The sequence below is a fragment of the Panicum virgatum genome, chromosome 9K (genome assembly GCF_016808335.1).
Source record: "Panicum virgatum strain AP13 chromosome 9K, P.virgatum_v5, whole genome shotgun sequence".
NCBI lineage: Eukaryota > Viridiplantae > Streptophyta > Magnoliopsida > Poales > Poaceae > Panicum > Panicum virgatum.
This window is the reverse complement of record NC_053144.1, coordinates 2,394,807-2,413,799: the sequence shown is the minus strand read 5'-3', so window position 1 is coordinate 2,413,799 and position 18,993 is coordinate 2,394,807. Positions and strand designations below refer to the sequence as shown.

Below are 18,993 nucleotides of genomic sequence, written 5' to 3'. Positions count from 1 at the left end.
CCCAGCCTGAGCCTGCCGCATCTTCATTCTCCTGAAACTATTGTGTGTGTATCTGATTCTGATCCATCAACTTGCATGAATTAGACGTAAATCATATGCGAAAATTGAACATGTTTCCCTCAAAGGCTGTGTTTAGTTGCAAAAAGGATGCGAAAAGTGTTTGCGAAAAGTATTGTAGCACTTTTCGTTTGTATGTGGTAAATATTATCCTACCATAGGCTAACTAGGCTCAAAAGATTCGTCTCGCAACGTATATTAAAACTATGCAATTAGTTTTTTTTATTTACCTATATTTAGTACTTCATGCATAAGTCATTTGCTATATTTAATGTTTCGATGTGATGGAAAGTTTGGAGGAGTTAGGGGGAACTAAACACAGCCAAAGAAAAAAATGACTATGTGTGCCTAACGAACATTGGTTCTTCTAGAATTCCCCCCCCCCCCCCCCCCCCCCCCCGACAATGCTGTTTCCTTCCCATGCATATATAATTCTTTCACTCAAAATTAGAGCCTTGCACAAAGTCGTCATTTTTCTTGGGTTTTTCTATTGCATTTGTGATATTTGTTATATATGTGTAGAAAGGAAGAGAGACATAAACTTATATGAAAATGCACATGAATCGATGCAAGACATTGGACTCTGATTTAGGGTCCCCCCCTAATGACAGTTGTGGATAATTCAAAATTGAACCACTATATATAGGAGTACTTTGGATAAACGTAGGAGCTTGGCAAGTTATTAGAAAAGATTATCAGGTGAACTTTGAGTTATTTGCACAACGAAAATTGTGGATAATGTAGAAATAAGTTAGATCTAATAACTACGCTGTCAATGATGATGATAAGAATTCACCAAAACCATGTCCTGTCCTTTTTATAATAATTTCTACTATCACATCTATGTTAGGATTAATATGGATGGCTAGGCATCTCAATTGTTCGAGAGACATGCAATACTGAAACATTCTTACTGGTCAAATATCGGAACTGCAGGGGCCAGCTTTAATTTAAGTATGTAACAACTGGAAAATACTGTTTTGGTCAAATAATAAGTGGCACTGTGGTCAACCATTCCAAATTTTAGTTGCGGAAATGAGGCACGAGCAGATTTGTCTCAAAATACAATTTTATAGAAGTATACTTTTGACGTATTTTATAATTACTTTATAAGAAACAACTAATTAATTAAAGTCGTATTTGGAGACCAGAGCACCCTTTGTTTCCCTTTAATTTCCTGAAAAAAAGAACACCCTTTGTTTATGACCGAAGGGATCGAGTAGCGTTGAATGGATATATAGCAAGCGGCGACATGCTAACACACTACTACTACCTGTTCAGAGAACCGTACGTACCTGAAACCTGATCAGTATTAACCAAAAGGAGGACACCCCTAACTGCTAAAGCTAAACTACTATGAAAAGCATTTGTAGAGACGGGTAAAAACATATTTTTAGGGGCGAGTAAAAAATCTGTTGCTAGTTCTCACGGCTAAAAATACCTTTTTTTCAGGGACGGGAAACGAAATCGCTCCTAAAAATCCATTTCCTGGAAATGCATTTGTAGGGGCGGTCCACAAGGCCAGCAGCCCCTATAAATGGATTTTCAGGGGCAGGTCACCCCACCCGCCCCTGAAAATGTCATTTTCAGGGGAGGGGGGTTGAGCCGCCCATGAAAATGTCATTTTTAGGGGCGGCTCAGTTGCTACAGTGCCTTGCGACCATTTATAGGAACGAGTAACTTTTTGATCCGCTCTTAAAAAAATCGAGGTGTTGCTACAAATCGTTTTTGTAGTAGTGCTAGCTACCACCTATATACACATACTTCAGTAACGACCTGACGAATTTTACGGGAGGAATTTATCTGAGGATAGTATCATCATCTTCGAAGTTTTAATTTTACAGAGCTAGACAGTAGCTCGTTTACATTTAATGTAGCAAAATTTGGAGAAAAATACTAAACATATAATCGACCAGCAAGTTTTTTTTGTCACTCCTCTGTGTGAGATCGAGTAGAGAAAAGCTTGCAGACTTTGCATTAGACACGTATCAACTTCGCTGTGATCGCCCATTGCTGTCAATAAATCCGGCTGATTATGATAGCCGCTGCGCACGCCAAACAGCATGAAATCAGGAAAGCTAAAGTGTTTTTCTGTTTGCACATAGAAATAGGAGAAAACACTTTAGCAGATTAAAAAGTAGCAAGCGAAACACCAGCACATGTTGAAAAAAATATATTTACAGCACCAAGTTTTTTTAAAAAAGTAAATATATAACAAGTAGCTAGCTAACTACAAGAAGATCGAACTGCGCAGAGTGATAAATAAAGCAAAACTTAGTGCATGATGAATGCATCAATCGTTGGCGCTAGTGCATGACGATGGTGTGAAAAATACTGCCCTGGCTAATGGATCAGACATTGACACTGCCTGCTACAGCGACTGCTATAGCTCCTTGCTAATAAGCATCTCTCCATCTCTCTCCATTGTTTGTTTACCCGTCGCTGTCGAAGGGAATCTAAGTTTTCGTCCCCTTTTGCGCAGTCCAATGCGGTCTCGCCGGCCCCCTCTTGGAGAGGGAATAAAGGCAGCAGGTCTCACCCTGACCCCATCCTTCCATTTCTATGGATCTATAACTTGTTCATCAAATTAATACAGCATTACATGCTTAATCTAGAGAGGAGAAATTTGTATGTTGATCCTATGTTCATCACTCAATTAATTCTTAAAACCAGACCAATTCGACGTTAGGTTCATGCTGGTATGATATACTGGTGGTAGCATATTTTGTGTAGTGCTAGTGAGCCGATACATAAAAAGAGATTGTGGTCAATCGGTTTGGACAAGAATTATTGTGGCTCCTATTAGGAAGGGGAGATATTGATATGATAGCTGATACTAAGCAGACTTTGCTATTACTAATTACTCCCTCCATCCTAAAACGAATACAACTTTCGCTTCCCGAGAAGTCAAACAATTTTAAGTTTAATCAAATTCATACAAAAGATAACTAACAAAGAATTTATACCAAATCGATGTTAAATTATCCATGACGAGTTGACGGCTACTAGAAAACTTTAGTGGTGGAGGTGGAAGACCAAACTTAAAAGTGTACAAAAAATATATGGATAGATCCATATATATATACAAATATAATGAATATCATAACATGAGAAAAAAATAACCATTTCTGATGATAAGACTCTATTTAATTAGTAAAGATTAGCAAGGAAACGTAGCCGTACAGACATCAGTTCCTTAAGTCCTAAAACCGTAGTCATTTTTGAAGTTCTATATATACGGTGAGGGTGAGAGCAAACTAGTCGCCAAATTAACACTTACTCATACTCGGTAAACATCATCTTCATTGCACAACAGAGTTTGTTTTTTTGTGCAATCAATTTTCTTTCGGGAATCACATTTATTTTCAATAGATTTGTTCCTTTCTATATGTATTTGCTTCATATATGCAGCAAACTATAGTTTAAAGATATATGCTAAGGTTTTTCAGCAAACTACGCATGCAAGCATGTCCAGATCTCCTTCAATTCATCATGTGCTTGTTATCCCACTTTTCCATAGATCCGTGTTGAGAATTGGGATGGCGGATTGGATCACCCTAAGGCCTTGTTGGATTATACAGTATTTATTCTGGGCCGGGAATAATAGATATAACAAGAGACTTATCATAGGTACACTAATTAAAAGACTTGAGTCTATTTTGTTACAATTAGTTTCTGACCTGGAATGAATCCTGGTCTCCTAGTGTACTTATCATAAGTCTTTTATTATACCTATATATTATTCCCGGTCTGAAATAAATCCAATATTACTGAAGAAGGGTAAAAAAAAGTAATTGGGATGGATGTATGGAATGACCTTAGCTAGCTAGCTTTCCACACCCCTGTCGCGCATCAACATCTCATGTGCAATAATGGTGACATTTCTTGAGAGCGAATCGAAATTCGATCCCATCGGGCATGGGGCTTGGCAAGCAAGCAGCGGAAGAGCTTGGTGCCATTGCTCAAGTTGATACAGTATCAGCCGTCGTAAGAGCTTGCATTGGCATTTGGCAAGTAGCAGCGGCCGAGCACCATTTGCTGCCATTGCCAACATGAGAGAGAGAGATCTAGAGAGAGATGACAGCCCTGAAGCAGGAGGACAGCAGGTGGTCGGGGGAATCAGATTCCTGTCAGATCGACTGTACTGCAAATCACAAAAAATGGCAGCTTTAGCTTTATACACGTACACACCAGCTGCAGGCCGCCCTCGCTTTTTTTTCCCCTCCTCACTGCTCTCTCTCTCTCTCTCTCTCTCTCTCTCTCTCTCTCTCTCTCTCTCTCTCTCTCTCTCTCTCCGCTAGCTGCTGCTGGCTCTGGCTCCCCTGCCTGCATGCCTTCCTGGGTGTCTCGTGTTCTCATGCAGCATTGCAAGCAGCTAGCATATGCATATGGCTCGGTAGCAGTGGCCATATCTGACTGGTGAATGGTGATGAGGCGGTAGGTAGCTTTCTTGCTCTTTCGGGTCCTAGCTCCTTCCATCTCTCTCTTTTTTTTTTTGAATAATGGCTCCTTCCATCTCTCTTCCCCTGCAAAAGTTTACCATGGTAAAAAGCAGCAACAGTAGTTTTCATAGTTACAATTGATGAATGAGAGAAAGAGGGAGATCAAGACATAGATTCTGCGGTTCGCCTCACGTTGCGTCACATGAAAACAATCATGGGTTGCGTTTCATGGACCAGCAGGAGAGGCGGCGGTCTCTCTGCTCACCCATGCATGCACGCACGACCGATACGTGCAACATTACCTTGAGATCGAGCTAACGACATTCCCTTAGCTTGGGTATATTAATTATACATTATCTAGCTAGATAATGATAATTAACTAATGTGTGTACTGCTCTAAGATACTGTATGCGTGGATGAGCGTGCATGCTAGTGGTATGTGTATTTGTAATTGATGGATCTGGACAAGACGCCAAGGAAGGTGTGTTCCAAATCGTATGTTAATGATTAGCTTTGTGGCATCCGAATACACATACGCAGAGATCCCAACGCATTAATGCGTGCCCCAGAATCTGATGCTCTCTTTTAATTTGGACTCATCACTATGCATGCATGTAACGTTTGCGACGATCGAGTGAGATCGACCTATCCTTGGGAGTTGGGAGCACGAGCTGGGCAGTTGCTCCTGCCTCTACCACCACTGCACTACCTGTTCTACAGCAGATCGCTGTGCAGTGCTCACGCTAATGAACTGAATTCACAATGCAATAATGCATGCCCCGGGCCACCTATAGGCTATAGCTAGCACCTTCATCCAGTACTGGTGTATATATATACATGCACCATCTATATTGCGCGCACCTGTAGCTGTAGTTCGTCGTCTTCTCCCGGCCAGGTCGATCGATCTTGTACATGCATGAGGTCAAAGAGAGTGGACGTACGTGCCATCGCGTCTATCACTACTACTACTGTCCGATGGAGCAAGGACGAGCTCGCTCAGGCAGGCAGGCAAGGCAAAAACACGGACTGATGAAGCCCTGTCCGAGCTACGAGCGTGTAGCGTAGTGTCCCGCCCGTCCGTTCACGCACGTCTCCATCACCCAACCGCTCGACGTGTGCAGGCATGCATGGACACAGCTGCGTGCACGTACGAACGCAGGCCCCGGCCGGCCTGCAGGGATGTACGTGCACGCGACGGGCCGGGCCGAAGTACCTGCGGCAGGGGCACGGCACGGCCGCCGGGGCGTGGCCGTTTGTCCGGGCTCTCCGGGACTCTTGCGGCTGATCAGCGACTAGAGCTAGCTACAAGAGGCACGATTCTTATTCGCTGCTACCTCCCATGCCTGCAACCCAGCATGTGTGCGTGCGCATGGCATGGAGCAGCAAGTCCGAGCCCCCCGGCCGGCCCGCGGCTAGGATAGGTGTTGCAGAACCATTGGAGGGCGCCGACGCGTTTCAGCTTGATAAAAGACTGTTTGGCAGGCTCTTAGCTTCGTGGCTTGATAGATCTTGCTCGCCGTCTGTTTCAGCTTGCATGCTACTGTTAGTGAGAGTACATCGCTGCTTGCTTGCGCCTCTGCAGGCGTGCAGCAGTGCAGCAGCTAGCGAGCAAACACAACCCGATCCCATGAAACCCTTTTTTGCATCATTGCATGGGGATCATTCATGCATGGTTTGTGAAGAAAAACCAAGATGCCGCATACATGCAAATATGCAATGCATGAGGCGAATGGAGGAACTAGGGCGTGCGTGTAGCTGCCTAGCTCTAGCTGTGGGATAAGCTGATCCGCTTTGCCGCCGTCCTGTCCCTGCCCTGGCCCCTGCATGCATGCTGTCCGATCCGCCCGCCATAGATTTGACCGTGGAATCTCTCGGCCATCACATGCGTGCGTGTCCTGTCCTCACGCGGTGGGGCCGCGTCTTTGTCGTCGTCCACCTCCCCAGCCCCAGGCCAGGAGGCGTCAAGCAGAAGCCTCCGCGGCGCTGCCTTTGACGTACGCCAGATTCGGATCGTCCCGGCCTGTCTGCCCGCCGGCCGGCCGCCCAGCCTCGATCCCCGCCCACGCACTGGCACTGCCCTGGCCAGTGCCCACCCCCGGCCCGCAGATGACGGGAGGGAGGCCCGGCCGGTCCGATCCGATCCGTCGACGCGGCTGCTGCCTGCTAGCTAGCCCCTGTCCGCCTCACCTTTGCATGCCGCTCCTTTTGGTGGCGCCATCATGCACCATCCGCTAGCTCATCATCGTCGCCGTCCCGGTCGTGGGGTCACCGGCCGCCCGAACGGCCTGCAAGTGTGCGTGCCCCGTCGCGGCGCCCATCCTCGTCTACCGATCTGCAGGTAGGCCGCCGCGCCCAGCCCGATCGGGACGGCCGACACGCGAACAACATGGCGCGCGGCCAACGCCGACGCCACCACGCGCGCCCACGTCGCACTACCTTATTAGCTAGCGCAGGCTGGTCCGATCCGACTCCAGCGGACGTGACGCCGCCGCCGCCGCGCCGCGCGGGAGTCGCCGTCGCCGTCGTCACCGTAGCCTTCCTTCCTCTTACGCCCATCGTGCCGTGCCGTGTCGCGCCACCCCGCCCCCCGCGCGCGCAATAATCATTGCCGTCATCTACAGTGTTGGTCCGCTAGTGGTAAAAAGCAACAGCAACGTGCACTAGACGCGCTCTCCCGCCGCCGGCGTACGTGCATGCGGACGTCAACAGCAACGTGCACTACACACGCCTACATACCGGCCGGCGGCGTGCGTGCGAGCCCGCGCCGTCGCCCCGAGTTCTCGCGCGGCGGATCGTACCACCGCTACCGATAGATCCAGCTCTTTTCCCCGGCCGGGCCCCGGCCGCCGCTTGTACCGCGCCGTGTCCAGGCGTCCGCCGGGGAGCCCGCGCCTGGGAGCAATCTTTCCGCGCAGGCGCGTAAGCACGGCGGGCGAAACGGCCGTTGCGGTCGGGCGGTACGGTGGCCGGCCGGGTAGCCATGGTCGCCAGTGGCTTGCTGGCCGGGTCTTGGTCCGCGGACCATCGGAGGATGCCTGATTGATTGGATGGCGGCGCGCGCGGCCAAGCGCGCCGCGGCTGGCTGGGCGGCTGGCTCACTGGCCAAGTGGTCATGCCCGGCCGGTCACCACCACCTGCTGGGAAAACTGGGAAAGCACCAAATAGATGTAAGGCGAGCTGGTTCGTTTGGAACTATTTAGGGAAGGCCGGAATCTCACGTCCCGCCATCGGGTCGTGCAACGAACAAAAAAGTGGCGAGCTCGCTACAGAACAAGAGGTGTGGTTCACTGTGAGCGTACCAATTGGCACAAAGATACTGGCAGAAAACTGATCCGGTCTGCACACTGTGATTTCAGAGACTTGACTTCAAATTCTTAAGGGCGTGTACCAATTGCCAGCAGTTACTTTCAGGCAAACTAATTATTGCAGCTGAAAACAGACCAAATCCATTCTGATTTAGCAAAATAATAGACGTCAGAATATCAGTTTGTCTCAGAATATTCAGAATCCTATGATGCCTTCAGAGCAGTGGAAACATATATTTCTCTGAAAAAGCAACTGATGGAACAAGACACAACTCATATTAGATACTACATCACCAAGATATAGATTGCTCCAGCTGCCTAGTCCCTCACAAAACACAGACTATCAGCATATTCAAGTGATTCATAAAACTGAGAAAATAAACAACCAGAACACTGACAGAACTTTATAACAAGGAATCAAGACCTTCTATTGTCTACTTTCAGTCAAATGAGTATCCATGTGCAAGCTCGATTTCCTTCACAAGATACGTCCTGTAAAATTATGTCTATCAGAACTGAGTAGTCAATTCTCAACACAGGCAGCACTTCTAGCAAGTTGCGCCGCTTCACTTCGCAGATCTGAAGACAAGATCAGAAGTAGTTAGCAGCACTGTAATAATTATAAACACAAAGAACACCACATCGAGCAAAATGATGAATCAAGTAACTGCTGTACTGCACTACTAGTTCAGTGATTTAAATTTAAGTTGCTAACAACTTTATGAAACTCAATCAAGAGTAGAACTACTGCTACCAGATTTGGACTGGAATAATTCAGCTGAACAGTGTTCCAAAGTAGTTCCGCCTTTCAGTTCATCCATATCCTCCAGAATGCAAAAGCATCCCTCCAGATAGTTGTGATAGCCCCCATCAACATCTGGTGCAACAGTGGTTCCTGTGATGGATTGCCAGATCGAGTAGATAATGACATAGATTGCGTGGATTATGTGATGTCATGAACCAATACGTACACAACTCATGACCGAAGCCTCCATTTGTGGTGAAACGTATGACAACAATTGACAGTAGCTGGTTAGGGAACCTTTTTATACTCTAATTATTTGTTCCCAGACTCACTTTTCTTTGTACACAATGATGCATTCAACTGAATGAAAGGTATCTGGTGCCTAGTCGATCCTTTTTTGTTCTGTGCTTGATAATTGCTTCCACAATTACATATGATCTGCTCTGTTATGGACTGCCGTTAGATACTTGACATTGTTCTACTATTTCGCAGCTAAAATGCATAATATTCTCAATCTGAAGCAACCATAATAAATATGACTGCATTTGGCACCATACCATATATCATTTTCATCTGAATCTAATAAACAAGGATCAATATGGCATCCTGTAAAGAGATATACAGCAAGAAATAAACAATAAAAACGCCCTACACCATATAGAATGAAATGGAGAGGCATGGTTGTGCGGTTGTGTTGTTGGAAAATGAAAGGGTGGTGCAACAAACAAGGGAAATGATTTTAAGTCATGCAAAGAAAAAACACTTAAACTAAATCAACTAGTGGGAAAGAACTGATAGTACTAGGATAGTCCTGTGTACTTGAAACTGACCATAAAGCCTTGAAATAGATTACTTGCAAAGCTTCTATGGCACAATTTAAAACAAACTAGCTAAGTTATCGACTTAAACTGTTGAGCTTCCTGCTAATAACTTACTAGGTTACACTATACTTCAGCAAAAGAACTATGTTTTGAGCATAATTTCTCCCACGCGAATGAGCATTCATCTAAAAGTAAAATGGATAAATGGTGGGCACATTGCTCAATTTAAATACGGCTCTTAACCTTGTAGTGCAAGGATATTGTCAAAAGATGCCTTGCTTTCAACTTGGAGCAACTCTTAGATGATTGGTTTGGGTCACAACATGATTTGATACACAAAACTTTATCTCCATCAACAAAAGCAACTCTTTCAAATTTTGGTAGTATTCTCTCGAAGTATACAAGAATGAAAAGTAGAAGCGTACCTCATCCTCCTAAGAACATTGGGCATCTTCTCACGCTTCTTCTTAGCTCTTGTGTGCGACCGAGCTTTCTTTTAGCCAACTTAAGAGCATGCTAGTCCTTACAAATCCACAAAAGCTCAGTGATCATGTGGTGCCAATTCAGCAACTTCCCTAATCAACAAAAATAAGTAATGTTTTCAGAAAGCTCCTCAAGCATGACATATAGATAGTCACAAATGATGCAGTAACTAGTAACTTGTTTAATGAAGGAGGAGTGGAGGACACAAGTTGATTGCACTAAATTTAAATCCAATCCTTTCATCTGCTGTCTATGTAATTAATAAGAATGCCTAAGCTAACTAGCTAAGTGTTCTGGTGGAATAATTTTCCTGCACCATGACTGGTGCAAAATTGCACTTGAAACCAGCAAAAAAGACTCCTATACACGAAATAGACTCTAAGGAGATTCATCTCTAATGCCCTGAAATATTCAAGGAAGGGACCAACAAGTGCCAATCAATTTCCGAGTACATGGACATATTTATCAAAATGATATATTTAAAGCTAAGTGTAAGGCTTAGGTTGCACCCGATGCGCAAAAGGAAATGAGTCATTGGTAATGTTCTCACTTTTCAGTACCCAGTAGCATGAGATCCTGAATACGATTTGCTACCATTTTCTACAATTCTATATGTGACAGCAGATCAATGCTTCGGAAGAAAGTTCTGAAAAAAATGCATATATCCGAATCCGAGTTCAGTCATTGAGGAATGATTGCATTTACTTGCGCAGTTACAGCACGCGTTTTAGAAGCGTTCTCCAGGACCAGGAATAGCAAAGTACTAGTAGATACATCATCAACTATCAGGTTACATAGAACCATATGTTTTAATTTGCTCAACTCAATCCACCTAACCATCGCACATTGCAGCATACAGCTATGACACGGGACGCGAAACACACATCTACACAGAAACAAGAGAAGAATTGACGGAGCATTGCTTCAGAGGCTTACTCCTTTAAGGGCGGAAGGACGAGGCGGAAGCTCCGCGCTTGGTGATAAAGTGGCCCTTGTTCAGCCCCACCGCCGGCGCCGGCGCCATCTTAACCCCAAGTTCCCAACTGCACAACAACGAAATAATTCCAATCACCTAGCTAAGGATACGCGGCCGCGATGTAGCACGCCACGATGTGATTCCACTTCATAGATCATAGGGGCACCTTTTAGATCTCCGGGTGGAAATGGCGTCACGGCGGCGACGGTGGTGGTCTCTCTCTCTGTCTCTCTCTCTCTCTCTCTCTCTCTCCTTCGGTTCAGGAAGAAAGACTGAAACAGGTGGACGCCGATGGAAGAGGTAGGTAGAAGGGTTTTGGGCCCATGGGCTATACTCAGACTTGCAGCGCTTGGGCTGTGTATCTGTTGGCATCCAACCTGGCCCATTATCTACGGTGCCATCTCTTTTCCTGGACGAGCCCATCGTGAAAGGCTGAAAGCCATGATTATGCAACCGGCAGCAGTTCGGCTCTCTTCGGCCCAAGCCCTGGTGGAAGACATTGGCCTTTTCTGATTTACACTAAAAAAATTCTTGAATAATAACGTGTGTTTTATTTCTTTGATTTTGATACTAGAACTAGTGAGGTGACCCGTGCATTTGCGCAGTTAATATTGATATTCTAAATATATCTTATATTTTTTATCTAATTATTATTCATAAACTTAAATCTTTCTCATCACATGGTACTTGCTTCAGTAATCAAGAATGCTTCTCTGCTGCTAGTGCAGTTGTGCCTCCTTTTCCCTACATCTTTCTTTATCAGTGATGTGGCCGCATAGCAAGCGCACATTCTTAATCCTGTCACGACTGCCTATCTCCTCGATCTTAACTACTATCATTCTCTAGTAGTAGTAGTAACATGTTTCTTATCTGCCATCTCTTAATGCTGCCCACTGGTCAGTTCAACTGACTCAGTTGTTCCTTTACCAGTTTCTCTACTTTTATGATCTTCTTGGTCGTCTGTTGCTACTATATTTAATTCTGTCATCTGTTGCATGGCGTCATGCCTCCATGGACTAGTTTCTGTTGGGGAACAATGGATCCAAGTTTATTGCTTTTTGGAAGCCAACAAATCTCCATAGTGCAGAGCACAAGATTCTGTTCAGAATTTCAAGAACCTATATTCATGTTCAAGCCTGATGAGCTTACTATACCAATCATAGCCTATTCGATATTGTCCTGCTTCCTGATCTGCTTGTGGTGTTAATTTTTTTGAGCTTGTTGTGTTAATTGTGAGGTGCGGTAGTGTCTTGTAACAATGTCGGCAACAAACCTTTGGAGTAATGTCAAGAACCCTCCCTCGGCAAGGACAGTGATGCAGGAGGATTGCGAAAAAAGGGTTAGGTTGGACGTGCAGTGGTCTTGTGTTTGCATTGGGTCTGCGGACATGCACGTTCAGACATCACCATAGGAAGTAGGTGAAGGATGGATTCGGATGTTTATTCGAATGTCAGATTTTTGGTCATTTTTCTTCGATTATGGACAAATAAGATATAAAATTTACTATGTAAATTCATAGCCTTGTATTTAACATTGATCTTGTAAAGATTCATAAAAACTAAATCTCAAATTTATCATATATATTCTCAAATAATAGATATAAAAATTCGAATACGGATCGGATACGGATTCAAATCTTTTTTCACTTTTTTAATTGTAGGGAGCAAATAATACATAAAAAAATCTATACAAAATTTTATTCTTATGTGTAATAATATGCTTTATAATATAAAAAAAGATTAGCATAAAATTTTAAACATATCTATTTTAAAATATCAAATTTGTTCTAAGAATTCGGATGTTTAGATCCATCCTGTGATGGACAGTCTCCAGACTCCACGGAGGATGAAGAAGCTTGCGGCGCGGCGCTTACTCTTGCTCTTAGCCTCCAACTCTGTGATCCTCATCGCTGGCCCAACTTTGGCCACCCTCTCATCATGATCACTGCAGGCCAGGTGGTAGTCTAATATAGCGCAAAGTCTAGAATTATCTTCTTTATTTTGACTAATAATAATATAATTATGAATGTGCATTTGGAATTTTAGTAATATAATAAGATATATGTGTGGTAAAACATGTTAATTGTTTGTGTAGCTAGTATATGCACGATATATATGTAGCCTGATATATATGCAAAACGATGGATATATTTATATTTATAAATAGAAATATATTTTAATGACACTGGTGGGTAATTTATAAATATGTATATGGGTATTTTAGGCTAATTTTTTTGTAATGGCAGTGGTGGGTAATTTTTATTTTTTCCCGATTAATGTGGAAATTTCTAGACCTTGAGAGCGAATGTGGAGACTCCGTTTGTTGGCCAAATAATAAGATAATAGATTTAACCCTAAGAGGCAGCTTCTTCAATGTCCAAAACAAAACTTCATGGCAGCGGGGCGGCAGCAAGATCCAGAGTGAGTTGAGAAAATAACTACTTAACCCTTTGACTAAAATCTGATGATCTTAAAACTTTAACCATTAGTAATTTTTCAAATGTTTAGTTTCAAGACCTATAAATCATATGTTTAGATTTGTTTAAAAATACTTTTGTAATCTCTTAGTTATTGGATTGTATAATTATGTCACAACAAGAACAAATACAGTGATCAAAATTAAAATTGGAAGACTTGAAAAAGTCAACTGTGTCGATTATGTATAAGGGGAGTGAGTGTTAGTAGTGAACAATAATCATAAATTATCAGTAAAACTCACTTCTCCTTGGGAAAATAAGAGAGATAACATCTTGTTGCTCCCTCCAACTGTCAGTGCCTTAAAAGCAACAGTATAAAAGGGTTTGCTTGGAAACCAATTGACAGCCAAATGACCAGAATGACGCTCAGCGTCAGTGCGCGTAGTGGGAGAAATATAACGGGGAAATGACCCGGCAGGATGGGCTTTCTTTTCGCACTAGCAACCACTCACCCGAAAAAGAATGCGTTTCTTACAGGAAAGTGCCTGCTCCTGCTTTCTCTTGCTTCAGAATAGTGTCATCTATCGCAGGAAACAAACACTTGAAGATACCTGTGTCACACTCTCACTACTTGGCAGAAGATAAATGCATATACTAGCAAAAGCTATACTCTCCTTTTTTTATCTAAGAAATGCGCTATTATTTACCAACTAGTAATAAAAAAGTATACGGCAAGTGGAGGTAGACTCGAAATACAATACTACAACAAAGGCGACTACAATTATTGGTTAAGCCGCAATCATGCTCATCAGATCTTCGAATTTCAGAAAGTGCTGAAACCAAGAGATACCGCTAGCTCCGTAAGGCCCGATTGATTGTGAGTAGGGCATGCTAGATCGCAGGTCAACTTAGGTTCATTCATGGCATAAAGCCATGGATAACCCATGCCCATGGTTAAATGGTTTATCGCAGAAGATAAGGCCGGCAAACCTGGCAGTGCTTGCTGAATTGTTCAACATGGGGTAGCTCGGAAGAAAGGGCGGGCTATCAGTTAAGAGGTCAGCACCGCGAATGATTTCTGACCAAAGAACCCTCTGCATTTCGGCATAATAAAATTCTATTATTTCAGAATCATTGGAGTCCAACTCTGAATCAGTCTCCCATGCACATGTACTATTAAGTATGAACATAGAAGATGCAAAAATAAAAGGAAAAAAGTCAAAGAAAGCTGACCAATTGATCGTGATTTTATAGTTATTAATAATTGAACAAATCCTCTTTTACATGAACACCTCATACGGCGGCGACGGCGGCGGCCAGGGGATTTCATCGTGGTTCAGCTGGATACGCCGAGATCCAAAGCCCATGTCCAACCCAGTGCTTCGTTGATATTGCACAGTGGCAGCTGGGGAGGAGTGGAGTAGCCGCAAGAACTGCTCAAAGGTCTGCAAGAACCCCCTCTCTTTCTCTGTACGTTTGTTTCTCTAATCTAGTATGGCTGATCTATTTACACACATGATCTCCAGATTCTACCCTCCAAAGATATTACAATGACAGACACATCGTCATGGTATCGCCGACGGTCCCCCTGGGGTATCTCGATCAATTCGTGAAAGTCCATGCCTGCAACCACAAGGCATGTGAGAAACATGATCAGTGACCGATCTGAGCTAAGTCAGCTTAACCTTCCAGAAGTTCAAAGGTTACTGCACAACGACTACAAAACAAACACGATATGACTTCAGCATACCTGCTTTGTTGGCGGCTCGGAAAAGAACTTCCTCCACCAGATGCTGAGCAGGGTCGCCTTCAGGGGTTGTTGCGATGAACATTTCTACCTGAGCAACCGCCTCCTCGTTGGTGAAATATTGGTAAAGCCCATCTGAAGATAGTATCAAGAATCTGTCCCTTGTGCTAAGTTTATGGTGGAAGAGTGAAGGATTGCATGTGATGTATGGGGACGACCCAACGTAGTCTATTCTGAACATCTCCAACAGTGCATCATTCCACTTGGGCTGTAAAAACATAGCAGAAATTGTAAGTGCACAGTGCAAGAAGGAAAACATGCGTATGATGTAAGATGCACACAGATGATACAAGATTGAGCACTAATGCATGTTAAAAGTCAAAACTAAGACATGTTGACTCAATTACTCATCACATTAGAAAATTTTGGGTTGCTTAACATCATGGCTATCGCCACAATTTTTTCCTATAAGTTATATCTCACTTCAGTTCCAAGGAGACCTTCCTCTTGCATGGCGCCATGATTGATTTGCACAATTGCTATAATAAAATGGTTTTACTAGAACCGACAGTATTTTCGCTTGCTAGGAGAAACGTGCCTGCCTTCAAAGCCACTCCATCCGCTAACTTGCTGGCCACATTTTAGAACTGCACAAGCACATTCTTTGCACTTGGACAGAAGCAAAAGAAACTTCGTTTTTTCTGGGAGCAGCTTCTCCTACACTTATTCAGACTAGCTATACACATGGTGACTGTGTGAAACTGAAATAATTTATTCATATGTTGAAAATTTTGTACAGGTGACCTTATGCCTTAAAGTCAAGGTCAAGACAGTCTGTCAGTGTAAGATGGTCATAATTTCCAGTCCAAGAAAATTAGAGAGTGATTTAATCTCTTTTCAAACTTTGGACCACTTATACCAAATGTTGTTTCCCTTTTTTGACCTTGATTAATCAAGATCTTAGTAATTATTTGGTGACCCAGAAATTGCAGCAAAAGTGTCTTATTATGCACCTGATATAATGAGATTAGACTTTATGCTCTCTCGACCATAGAAATTGTAATTTCAGACCTTCTTTCTTAGGGAACAAAAACGCTCATAAATGTGCCAATTGTGTAACCAAAACCATCTAAACAAAACCTTTTTTTTGTAAAACTGAAAAAAATCAAACATAGGCTAACCTGTTTCAAGAAACCAGCTCCGAACGCTCTTGTCACCTTAAGCGAGCCCTTCACACGGTCCTTTGAGATTGCGGACGGGTCATCAGGATGCTCGTTGCGTATTCTGCAAACTTCCTGCAAAAGCACACTCCATGCATGAGTAACTCTGATCTGATCATCAAAGAAGTCACTGAATGACTCAATTAAGCAAACCAAACTGCAAGCCAAGTCAATTACCTCTCGCACCGAAGTGCTATGTTCGGATGTAAGCTGCACAGCTGACAAGAGCGGGGAGCAATCCCCAACCAATCCGTCAAATGAACCCTCGCTGATCTGCTCGAGATCAACACTGTTCATTGTTCCCAAGACAGCCCGGCTGTCGCCTACATTCATGACGTACATGTCCTCTCCTTTCATAAGCATGGCTAGAACGCAAGAGCCCATAAGCGCAAGCTCCGGGAACTCGCCGACCATCTTGTCGGCGACGTCCAGGTAGGCCTCTTCAGTCTTGCGAAGCGCGCGTGCAAGCGCCTTGAGCACGGCGAGGTGGTCGTTCTCGCTGTTGCTCCGAGGGGGCCGCTGAGTTGGCGGCTTCAGGCTGGAGAGGTCGCGCTCCCACTCGCACTTCCACCGCCGTTGGTCCTCGTCGGCGCCGCGCGGGGGTCTCGATCGGCGGGCGCGGCGGCGATGGGCAGCCTGGTCCTGGTGATCTGATGCCGTGGTGCTGGTCGGTTGCTCGGGGTGTTGGTCGTTCTGCTCCTCTTGCTCGCACTGGTCCCAGAGAAGGCCGCGGAGCTCGCGGTGCACGGCGGCGTAGAGGTGGGAGACGAGGAAATCCGTGGCGTCCGGACCATTGAAGCCGTCGTAGATACCGACGAACACCCACCCCCGCTCCTCGGACACCACGATGTGCACGCGGTCCTCGCCGGCCTTCCCCTGCGCCCACTGCAGCCCGGCTGAATCGGCGCCGCAGGCGGCCACGGCGGCGGCGGCGTCCGGCGAGCCGAGATCCATCGAATCCTGAAACTTATCCGCCCGCGCGAGAAGTGCGCGCGTGAAATTGCGCAGGCGGCGGCCGCCGTGGGAGAGGCTCCGGCGGAGCGCGGGCACGGCGCCTCCCATGCGACCGGAGGCGGCGGCGCCCGGGAGGGGCCCGGACATGAGCGCGGCGTCAAGGGGCCCGGAGAGGAACCCCCTCTCGATTGGGCCGGAGAGGAACCCGCCGCCGGCGGGCGCGCAGATCGGCCCCGACGGGAACCTCGGGACGGGCTGCAGCGGCACGGCGGCGAAGGACTCGGAGCTCTCGAACCCGGAGGAGGCGGCGGCGGCCGAGGACGCGGCGGATTCGTCCGGCAGCAGGAGGAGCACGGACGTGGAGAGCGGCGTGGAGACGTTGGCGCTGAGCGCCGCCCCCGAGATGGCCCGGAACGTGGTGGCCTCCTCCGCCGCGGCGGCCGCCTTGGCGTCGGCGACCAGGTCGTCCGCGGAGAAGGGCACGAGCACCTTATCCGGCCTGACGTAGCAGAAGGAGTGGCCCAGGCCCTCGTCGTAGGCCGGGTCGGAGGGGAGCGCGGCGGGCGCCACGTGGCGGCGGCGGCCGGCGCCGCCGCCGGAGCAGCAGAAGCAGGCGAGCGAGTTGCCCATGGCGGGACGGGAGCGGAGCCGGAAGCGGAGAAGAGAGGGTGGGGGGAGGGGGGAGGGTTGGGTGGTTATAATGGAGGGAGCATTAAGCTAGCGCGGAGAGTTGACTTGCGGGAGGAGAGGGGAGGGGTGGGTGGGGTTGAAATGCCCGAATAATTTAAGCTGGTTTCCACCTCTAGGCGTTGACTCGTGTGGGCGTCCGAGCCCGCCAGGCAGCTGCTGGGCCTACTGGGTGGGGCGTGTGGGCCCCGCCCCCGCGCCTCGGTGCGGAGACCTGATGCGACCTTCTGCGTCCGCGTCCGCGTCCGCGTCCGCGCCCGTGTGGCCTGCAGTGTGTGAGGCTGCCTGGTGGTGGTGGTGGTGGGCCCTTGCTTTTGCGTCGACATACACACACGGATCAGTTGGGGGAAAGGCCCTGATTTTCCTTTTCTTTTTTTTTTTGCCCTTGGGTGTTGTTGTCGCGTAGTACGACTGGTCACGTCAGCCCCTGAACCACCGCTGTTTTTCAGTGTGTTTGCGTGTGCTGGGTGCACGGTTTGCAACCACAGACGCTAGTATGAGCAGCAAGAGATCAGGGAGTGTAACTGTGCAGGGCGTGGTAATGGTATAGTGATCTTGGAATTCATCTTTGAGAATTGAGACCAGTACGAGTGCACGAGCATGTCTAGGCTTGGCTTTCAAAAGTCAAAGCAGCCCGCGCGTGAAGACCTGGTACGGGAGTGCGGAGTGCCCCAGCCAGACCTCCTCAACCTCAACGCGCTCGGAAGGACGCCCGGGCCGGGCCGGCGGCCGAAACGGCCGTCAGGAAGCGGCGCTCCGCCTTCTCCTCCTCGGCCGCAGCCCCCGCAGCCGTGGACCTCGCGACGACGCAGACCGCGTGACCCAACCCGGCAACCCGAGCCCAAGCCCGCGGCGTCCCCAGCGCCGAAACCGCACGGAACAAGCGTGCGCGCCCGGCCGCGGGTGGTGGCAGGTGGGGAAGGCAAGCCGGCCACGCCGCCCCGGCGAGCCAATCGGGAGGAGTGGTTGGTTGGGAGGCGCGGAGCCGAGCTCGCCGTTCACGTGGGCGCGCGGTGTGGGCGTCGGGCGCAGCATCTCCGCACGGCCCGACCAGCCACGACGCAACGCAGGTCAGCGGGGCGGGTAGATTTTTTTCCGTCACCGGCCGGCTACAAAGAACCGGTGGAGGCTGCTGCCGTC

At 46.8% G+C, this 18,993-nt stretch overlaps 1 protein-coding gene and 1 long non-coding RNA gene across 3 annotated transcripts; both read right to left on the bottom strand.

The window, feature by feature from the left end:
* Positions 1-7,951: 7,951 nt before the first annotated feature.
* Positions 7,952-11,073, bottom strand: LOC120649273. 2 transcript variants are annotated; one of them, XR_005665211.1, is made up of 4 exons: positions 10,996-11,073; positions 10,790-10,896; positions 8,559-9,945; positions 7,952-8,383 (listed from the first exon to the last, which is right to left on the bottom strand). It is a non-coding gene; the product is annotated as an uncharacterized LOC120649273 (long non-coding RNA). The 2 variants fall into 2 exon arrangements; XR_005665210.1 differs by having other exon boundaries at positions 7,952-9,945.
* A 3,386-nt stretch (positions 11,074-14,459) lies between these two features.
* Positions 14,460-17,844, bottom strand: LOC120649272 (protein phosphatase 2C 35-like). The gene is made up of 4 exons (XM_039926027.1): positions 16,390-17,844; positions 16,174-16,287; positions 14,996-15,260; positions 14,460-14,868 (listed from the first exon to the last, which is right to left on the bottom strand). The coding sequence occupies exons 1-4, from the start codon at positions 17,794-17,796 to the stop codon at positions 14,753-14,755; spliced, it is 1,902 nt and encodes a 633-aa protein (XP_039781961.1). The 5' UTR covers positions 17,797-17,844; the 3' UTR covers positions 14,460-14,752.
* Positions 17,845-18,993: the final 1,149 nt, after the last annotated feature.

What these genes read in the sequence shown, in the direction of transcription:
- LOC120649272 (XM_039926027.1), bottom strand. Translation starts at nt 17,796, where the DNA reads ATGGGCAACTCGCTCGCCTGCTTCTGCTGCTCCGGCGGCGGCGCCGGC. An exon ending in ATAGCACTTCGGTGCGAGAG is followed by an intron (nt 16,288 to 16,389) that starts GTAATTGACTTG and finishes GTGCTTTTGCAG; the next exon opens with GAAGTTTGCAGAATACGCAA. An exon ending in GAGCTGGTTTCTTGAAACAG is followed by an intron (nt 15,261 to 16,173) that starts GTTAGCCTATGT and finishes ATGTTTTTACAG; the next exon opens with CCCAAGTGGAATGATGCACT.